Source organism: Perognathus longimembris, chromosome 22 (genome assembly GCF_023159225.1).
Source record: "Perognathus longimembris pacificus isolate PPM17 chromosome 22, ASM2315922v1, whole genome shotgun sequence".
Lineage (NCBI taxonomy): Eukaryota > Metazoa > Chordata > Mammalia > Rodentia > Heteromyidae > Perognathus > Perognathus longimembris.
Genome location: NC_063182.1, coordinates 7,252,324 through 7,261,821, shown reverse-complemented (window position 1 = coordinate 7,261,821; position 9,498 = coordinate 7,252,324). Strand labels below are relative to the sequence as shown.

General features: G+C 45.1%; 1 protein-coding gene across 2 annotated transcripts; it reads left to right on the top strand.

Moving 5' to 3' along the window:
* Positions 1-945: 945 nt before the first annotated feature.
* Positions 946-8,964, top strand: LOC125339880 (protocadherin beta-2-like). Of its 2 annotated transcripts, none has more exons than XM_048331207.1 (2): positions 946-957; positions 6,360-8,964. In XM_048331207.1, the coding sequence occupies exons 1-2, from the start codon at positions 946-948 to the stop codon at positions 8,733-8,735; spliced, it is 2,388 nt and encodes a 795-aa protein (XP_048187164.1). In that variant the 3' UTR covers positions 8,736-8,964. The 2 variants fall into 2 exon arrangements, with proteins under 2 accessions (XP_048187164.1, XP_048187163.1); XM_048331206.1 differs by lacking the exon at positions 946-957 and adding an exon at positions 2,206-2,216 and having other exon boundaries at positions 6,353-8,964.
* The last annotated feature ends 534 nt before the right edge of the window (positions 8,965-9,498 follow it).

Sequence of the window (9,498 nt, the reverse complement as noted above, 5' to 3'; positions counted from 1 at the left end):
GAAATGCGACAAATCAAAGAAAGGTTGGACAAATGGGACTGCATCAAACTGCAGAGTTTCTGCAGGGCAAAGGACATAGCTTGCAAGATAAACAGAAAGCCCACAGACTGGGAGAAGATCTTTACCAGACATTCAACAGACAAAGGCCTCATATCTAAAATATATGCAGAACTAAAAAAATTACATTCCTCCAAAACAAAGCCACAAAGAACCAATAGCCCCATCAAAAAGTGGGCTAAAGACTTAAAAAGAGACTTCTCTGATGAAGAAATGATAATGGCCAAGAGACATAGGAAAAAGTGCTCTACATCACTGGCCATCAAAGAAATGCAAATCAAAACGACATTGAGATTCCATCTCACCCCAGTAAGAATGTCCTATATTAAGAAAACCAACAATGACAAATGTTGGAGGGGATGTGGCCAAAAGGGAACCCTACTTCATTGTTGGTGGGAATGTAAACTGGTTCAGCCACTCTGGAAAGTGGTATGGAGATTCCTCAGAAGGTTAAACATAGAGCTCCCCTATGACCCAGCAGCCACACTTTTGGGCATCTACCCAAAAGACCACAAACAAGAACACACTAAAGCCACCAGCAAAACAATGTTCATCGCAGCACAATTTGTCCTAGCTAGAATTTGGAACCAACGCAGATGCCCCTCAGTAGACAAATGGATCAGAAAAATGTGGTACATATACACAATGGAATTTTATGCCTCTATCAGAAAGAATGACATTGCTCTATTTGTAAGGAAATGGAAGGGTTTGGAAAAAAATTATACTAAGTGAAGTGAGCCAGACCCAAAGAAACATGGACTCTATGGTCTCCCTCATAGGGAATAATTAGCACAGGTTTAGGCTAGTCACAGCAGAGGATCACAAGAGCCCAATAGCTATACCCTTATGAACACAAAAGATGATGCTAAGTGAAATGAACTCCATGTTATGGAAACGACTGTTATATCACTGTTGTAATTACTTTGAACATGCGATGTGAAACCATAGCTTCTATTACTGATGATCCTCTTGGATCCCCTTTCTGTGGTTGTACCTGCACTATCTCTGTATATTATCTGAGTACATTGGAAACCATGTATACAGGTATTAGAACTAGGAAACTGTAAGGGAATACCAAAATCGAGAGACACAGGGTAAAAAAAGACAAACGATTACAAAAGCAATACTTGCAAAACTGTTTAGAGTAAATCTACTGAGCAACTCCTGGGGGGAAGGGGAAAGGGGGAGCGGGGAGTGGGGAACGAGGGAGGAGGTAACAAACAGTACAAGAAATGTATCCAATGCCTAAAGTATGAAACTGTAACCGCTCTGTATATCAGTTTGACAATAAAAAAGCTAGAATTTTTAAAAAGAAAACATAGCCAATAAACCTGACATCTCAAAAAAAAAAAGAAAGAAAATCTTACCTTTCTTTTCTTTGTGTCAGTATTTAATATCCTCAAATATAGTGTAGGAAAACCAAGATGATACAAAACAAATTCAATGTTGCATATGCAGTATGCAATGTTGCACATTCAATGTTGGTGAGAAAATAAAAGTACAACTTATTAAGTGTATTGAATAAAATACACTCTATAAATATGAAACTTATGTCTTGAATTTGCCTTAATGCTTAAAATTATTTTTAAGTAGCTATAGAAAGGAGTTTAAGTTCAAGTCATTTATAAATACAATGTCTTGATCAAATTTATTCTTTCTGGAAAATGTGAAACATTTGAAAAGGCCATATGACAAAACTGTAGGCTCTGATATTGACTGCAAATACAGTGCTACCTATATGTTCCATCTTGCATTGTCTGTCTATGACTGTTGTATTGGAAGTCCGAGATTCTTGAGAAGTAACAGATTAGTGTGATCAGACTTTTCATGGAGTTCTATTTGCTGGAACATATTTAAAGCTCAATCTGAGACAAAGTCTGATTCTTTTTTAGTCAACATCCAGGATATTGAGCTGCAGAATTCTTTTGAAGAGGTAGAGGAGGAGGCTCTTCTATTGTTAAATTAAAGGTTTGATGTTTGAGAATGGGCAAGCAGAGGGGCAGAGAGGGAGAAGGCAAATATATATATATATATTTACATATATATATATATGAATTTAAAATCCATGGACTGTGGATTTAATAATAAATAGACATTGGACCCAATGGGCAAACCCAGTGAGACATTGACACTGCATTTCAGTTGCTAATGGAAAATGAGTTGCATTTTCTCAAGCTGAGTTAAAACTTATGGACATAGGGCTGGGGATATGGCCTAGTGGCAAGAGCGCTTGCCTTGTATACTTGAAGCCCTGGGTTCGATTCCCCAGCACCACATATACAGAAAATGGCCAGAAGTGGCGCTGTGACTCAAGTGGCAGAGTGCTAGCCTTGAGCAAAAAGAAGCCAGGGACAATGCTCAGGCCCTGAGTCCAAGGCCCAGGACTGGCAAAACAAAACAAAACTTAAGGACATAAATTACCACTCCCCAGTGTATTCCTTGACCTAAGTATGGTAATTTAAAAACTGGTAAGCATTTTCATTGGAATGGAAATTCCTACAAATGGCAGGATGTAAATATATAAAGAACAGTGTTCATATGGATTGCTTGAATCCTAATTCCTGTCTATTTGTTCACTTGCTGAGACAGTGGTAGCAGGAAATATCCTGAGCTAGAATGGGCAAGTTTCTCAGTAGCAAGAAATATGGTCATTTTAACCACAACAATATTCAAATGTGAGTTCACCACATATATTCAGGTCTGTACTGACCTTCACCCCAGTTGTGGAATAAATTTTAAAATAGAATATATAAATTGGTAATAAAAACTCACTAGTAGCCAGTCCCAGTGGCTCATGCCTGTAATGGTAACTATTTAGGAGGCTGGGATCTGACAATTTGAAGTCAGCCTGGGCAAGAAAGTCATGAGACTTACCTCTAATAAATTACCCCAAAAAAGCTGGTAGTAGAACTGTAACTCAAAGTGGTAGAGTGCTAACTTTAAGCAAAAGAAATGCAGGCCCCAAATTCAAGCTCCGAAGCTGCCAAAAATTAAAAATAAAGTGAACTACTAAATTTTATGGATTCCAAGTTAATACTAATGTACAGTCTAGGTTCTAACATCGAAGACACCCTAATGGGAATGATAGACATCTTTGAAGGGTCAGGAAATAGGAACTATTTGAGACCATTGTTGCTGTTTTCCAGTGTCAGATCCATACCAGAGGGAAAAATGCTTTTTTTCCATAACACCACCCTCCTCTCACTGTAATAAAGGTAAACAGAGATAGATGTATCCATTAAAGTTTTCAAGCTGAAAATATGGAAAATAACCACTGTTTATTTTTGCCAACTCTACAGTTATGAAGGACAAAAACACAACCTCAGAATGTATACATTTTAGTAGTGATATTCCAAATAATCTACTTATTGCTGGTGTGCAGTAGATGTAGCACTCCACCAACACAAAAAACCTGTTTGCTCTGTCATCTCTGAATTGTATGGCCTTTCAGACAAGTTCTGAATGAGGGAAATAGACAGCATCTCTACTAAGATAAGAGTGTGGTTGGTAGTGTAGCTGGTAGTGTCTGATGGCTAAGGAAATTCACTCTTAATGGAATAAATGAATATGTGGTGCATAAATGTAAATAAATGAATACGTGGTACATAAATGAATATGTGATGTTCAAGGTAGTGACAGCAGCAGGAGACTAGGTTTTGTAGTTCTGCATTTCCTATCACTTACTCAAGGACTTGAGTCCCAGACTATTTGTCAGAGATAGCTTCAGATTTCTCACTTAACAGCTTTTAATTTATTATGGGATCAGTATTCTGTTGCTATATCCCCAATCTGCTTTTAGGGCATACATTCAAATAGCACACCCAGGTGACAAAACATACCATTTTCTCCTTTTCCAGAAATATTTTCTTATATTTCTTTAGTGTATCTGAGTTGATCATTTTGTATTTTGTCATCAGGTTCTCAGTTTTCTTCCTTTCCACACATATTCTTTTCCTTTTCCAAATCTTTGTATCTATTCCTATTTAATAACTTTATAGTTATATTTAGTTACTAACAAAATGCCATATTTTATTGTGAAGTGTTAAATTTCAATTGTATTATTCTTTTGCCAGTCCTGGGGCTTGATCTCAGGGCCTGAGCACTGTCCTTGGTTTCTTTTTGTTCAAGGCTAGCACTCTACCACTTGAGCCACAGCACCACTTCTGGATTTTCCCCCCTCTTTATGTGGTGCTGAGGAATCAAACACAGGGCTTCATGTATACAAGGCAAGTGCTCTAACACTAGACCATATTCCTCCTTCCACTGTATTATTCCACTGTATTATTAATAGAAAATATATAGTGATCTACTAGAGTACTTTATTATTATTATTATTGTTGTTATAAAGGTGATGTACAGAGAGGTTGCAGTTACATAAGTCAGGTAAAGAGTACTTTTTTTTGAACCATGTCACCTCTTCCCTTGCAAGAATACTTTAACTTGGTATGTTTGAACCTGTTTTAAGAACCAGGGATTCCTGAGAAAGGAATATATATTACTCTCTCTCTCTCTCTCATATTTAGAGATAACACCCATACTTCTTACTAACCCCTTAAAATTGTCTTTTCCGGAATTTCATATCATTGGCGTTTTCCCCCCACCAAGCACTATGCATTTAAGTCTCATCCATATATTGCTGTAGCGTTAGACATAGTTATTTATAAGAAATACCCTTTAAGCTATCAAAAGGATGAACTTCAAAAACTGCAATAAACTACATCTTGTTTGGGGCTGGGGATATAGCCTAGTGGCAAGAGTGCCTGCCTCGGATACACGAGGCCCTAGGTTCGATTCCCCAGCACCACATATACAGAAAACGGCCAGAAGCGGCGCTGTGGCTCAAGTGGCAGAGTGCTAGCCTTGAGCGGGAAGAAGCCAGGGACAGTGTTCAGGCCCTGAGTCCAAGGCCCAGGACTGGCCAAAAAAAAAAACAAAAAAAAAAAAAAAGAAAAAAAAAACTACATCTTGTTTAGAGCCAGATTTAACACATAACCTCAAAAAGGGCATTTTGAGGGCTGGGGATATAGCCTAGTGGCAAGAGTGCCTGCCTCGGATACACGAGGCCCTAGGTTCGATTCCCCAGCACCACATATACAGAAAATGGTCAGAAGCGGCGCTGTGGCTCAAGTGGCAGAGTGCTAGCCTTGAGCGGGAAGAAGCCAGGGACAGTGCTCAGGCCCTGAGTCCAAGGCCCAGGACTGGCCAAAAAAAAAAGGGCATTTTGAAGGATAACTGGGGAAATTAGAAGTTTTATGGATTATTTGGTATCTAACTTTTTCAGATGTCATCATTAAATTGAGGTTATATTTAAAATTATCCTATCCAGGGCCTGTAATCCTAGCTACTCAGGAGGCTAAGAGCTAAGGATCATGGTTTGAAGCCAGCCCAGGCACGAATGTCTGTGAGACTCTTGTCTGCACTAAACTACCCAAAACAAAAAGCTGGAAGAAGAGCTGTCGCTCAAGACATAGATTGCTAGCCTTGAACAAAAGAAGCTCAGGGACAGCACCCAGGCCTTGAGCTCAAGCCCTAGAACTGGAACCAAAAACAAAACATCCTATCCTTTAAAGAAGAAAATAAATACCTATTGACACAAGGAAAAAGAAATTCTTCAGCTCCACGCAGGTATTTTATGTGGCACAGTCACTTCAGAAGTCAGGGAAATGGAAGAGCACAGAAGCATTCTCATTTGAATTGTCTTTTCCTGTGTATCATTTTTGGTTGCATTTGATGATAATCAAACCACCACCAACTTGCACATATGTCCAAATTCTGAATAAAGCTGGGAACGGCCTAGTCAAAGCCTTCTTTCTGTCATACCCTTCCCTTTTCTCTGGAACCCAGTTTGAAAAGAGCTGCTTAGATTTGTGATGAAACCGACCATTGTGTATGCTTGTCCTTATATTAGGGGTGCGATGAAAAGCCCTTAACATATACGTAAGACTTCATACATTTCCATACTACTTAAAAAAGTCAGTTTAGATTATTAAACGAAGCACCGTGATTTTCTTAGGTTGAGAGAAAACAAATACTAAGAAAAGACGCAGGGTGGCGCTGCAGACTTAGAAGTGGAATAAGCCAAGCACTCGGCTGACTGCATTACCTCCGTGCTCAGCTGAAGACCGCCAGCAGGAAGAGGAGGCTTTCTAGGACGGTCACTCTGGGAAATCAGGCCGCTGGATCGTCCACTTCTCCCCGGGTGTGCAAGATACTGGGATTTGCAGCCAGTGATAACAGTGACCCGGAGCTGGAGCGAGTTTGCGGAGAGAGGAGAGATGTTGGAGGCCAGAGAGAGAAAGGAGCTCTATCGGAAACAAAGGCAAGTCCTGATATTCTTTGTTTTACTGGGCATAGCTCAGGCTGGTTCTGAACCTACGCTCTATTCAGTGGCTGAGGAAACAGAGAGTGGCTCCTTTGTGGCCAATTTGTTAACGGACCTGGGGCTGGAGGTGGAAGAGCTAGCTTCCAGGGGTGCTCGGCTGGTGTCTAAAGGGAAAAACCTGCATTTGCATTTGGATAGGCAAACCGGGGACTTGCTGGTAAATGAGAAACTGGACCGCGAGGAGCTCTGCGGTTCTACCGAGCCCTGTGTACTACCTTTCCAGGTGCTACTGGAAAACCCTCTGCAGTTTTTCCTGGGCCAGTTGTGGGTTAAGGACATAAATGATCATTCCCCGGTTTTCTTAGACAACGAAATAATTTTGAAAATTCCAGAAAGTATTGCTCCTGGAACTACTTTCCTAATAGAACGTGCCCAGGATCTGGATGTAGGAAGCAACAGTCTCCAAAATTACACACTCAGCCCCAATTTCTATTTTCATCTGAAATTACAAGATAGCCCTGATGGCATATTACCACAGCTGGTGCTGGAGAAAGCGCTGGATCGGGAGGAGGAGCCGGAGATCAGGCTAATCCTCACTGCCCTGGACGGTGGGAATCCACCCAGGTCCTGCACTGCCCTGGTCCGTATTGAAGTTGTGGATATCAATGACAACGCCCCGGAGTTCACAAAGCTTCTCTACGAGGTGCAGGTCCCAGAGAACAGCCCCGTTGGATTCCAGGTTGCCACTGTCTCGGCTAGGGACTTGGACAGTGGTATTAATGGAGAAATAGCGTACACGTTTTCTCAAGCCTCTGAAGACATCCGGAAAACATTCCGCGTCAATGCAAAATCCGGAGAACTGCTTTTAGCACGGACCTTGGATTATGAATCCATTCAGACTTACACAGTAAATATCCAGGCAACAGACGGTGGGGGACTTACTGGAGGTTGCGTGGTGTTTGTCCAAGTGCTGGATTTGAATGACAACCCGCCGGAACTGAGCATCTCCACGCTGACCAACGAGGTCCCAGAAAACCTGATGGAAGCCCTGATTGCTGTATTCAGTGTTTCGGATCCTGACTCGGGAGACAATGGGAGGCTGGCGTGCTCCATCCCGGACGACCTGCCTTTCCTTCTGACACCCTCCGTGGAAAACTTTTACACAATCCGGACACGCTCAGCGCTGGACCGGGAGGAGAGAGAGGAGTACAACATCACCATCACCGTGACGGACGCGGGGAGCCCCCGGCTGCGCACGCAGCACACGCTCGCCGTGCGCGTGGCCGACGAGAACGACAACGCCCCGGAGTTCACGCAGGCCTGCTACACGCTGCGCGTGCGCGAGAACAACAGCCCCGCCCTGGCCCTGGGCAGCGTGCGCGCCACCGACAGGGACGCGGGCAGCAACGCGCAGCTGAGCTACTCGCTGCTGGCCGGGCCGCAGCCCGGGCCCGACGCGGCGGCGCTCGTGTCCATCGACGCCGACAGCGGGCAGCTGTTCGCCCTGAGGCCGCTGGACTACGAGGCCCTGCCGGCGTTCGAGCTGCGCGTGCGCGCCGCCGACCGAGGCGCGCCCCCGCGCAGCAGCCAGGCGCGGGTGCGCGTGCAGGTGCTGGACGCCAACGACCACGCGCCCCGGGTGCTGTACCCGCCGCAGAACGCGTCTGCGCCCTGCACCGAGCTGCTGCCCAGGGCGGCCGAGCCGGGCTACCTGGTGAGCAAGGTGGTGGCGGTGGACCGCGACTCGGGCCAGAACGCCTGGCTGTCGTTCCGGCTGCTGCAGGCCACGGAGCCCGGGCTGTGGGGCGTGGCGCCGCACAATGGCGAGGTGCGCACCGCGCGGCCGCTGAGCGAGCGCGACGCGCCCCGCCACCGGCTGCTGCTGCTGGTGCAGGACCATGGCGAGCCGCCGCGCTCGGCCAGCGTGGCGCTGCACGTGCTGCTGGTCGACGGCTTCTCGCAGGCCCACCTGCCGCCGCCCGCCGCGCCGCCCGAGCGCGCGCAGCCCGACCGCCTGGCCGCCTCGCTGCTCGTCGCGCTGGCCGCCCTGGCCGCCCTGGGCCTCGCGGCGCTGCTGCTCTTCGTGGCCGGCAGGCTGTGCCGGAGGCGCGGGGCGCGCTCGCGGGGCGGCTGCGCGCTGCCCGACCCCCCGTTTCCTGCGCGCCTGCTGGACGCGGGGCCCGCGGGGACGCTGGCGCGCGGCGGCCGCCACCTGGGGGCGCTGCGGGGCGCGACCGGCGCCACCGAGGTCAACTCGCTGAAGCCAATCTTTCCAAACCTGTCTCCCCAGATTCCTGGGAACGAGATAGAGGGAGCGCCGAGCTTCCGCAATAGTTTGGGGTTCAGTATTCAGTAACATGAATGGTTTCCTTGGATTTTAATGGTGACTCCAGAGCCACCAGTGAGTTCAAGTGTCAAAAACCAATCCTCCCTCCCCTCTTGCCCCAAGGCAGTGGAAAGCCCTGTCTCAGAGCTACCAGTGTGACGTGTGTCTGCTGAGACGTTCTAGGACAAATGAGTTCAAGTTTCTGAAACCAGTGATACCTAATTCGCATAGGCATTCCCTTGGTCCAGGAATGGAAGGAAATGGAGACTGTAGTAATGACCTAGCTTTTTTGCATCGTTAAAATAGTTTTTTTTTTTTACAATGTTTTATTCTTGTGTTAACTTTAGAGTAGTTTTCCTGTTCTTCCTATAATGGAGTTTCATAATAACTAGAAGCATGTCTGCATGATCTGTGTTATCTTTTCCCCATGGCATAAGGTGAACATCTGTAAATCTCTTCTTTCAAAACCTGACAAGGTGAAGTAAAATATAATTCCTAGTTCTGGAACAGCTCAGGAATATATATATGGGGAATAAAGATGGAAGTATATTTTACACATCAATTTTAATTCCTTGTATATGCTCGTATTCATTGTTGGTCCTTTGGCTAAGTGCAGAGCAGTAACACACTGAGGTATAATTGGTCTGGCAAAGAACTGGTACAGGTAGACTGTCTGGCTCTTGTTTCAGTTTACCTTCAGACCATGAATCTTGTTGGATGCTATTTTCTTTTAAAGTGATCTATAATTGTGTTGTGCAGTAAAATATACCTTAAATCACATATAAAACCTGTC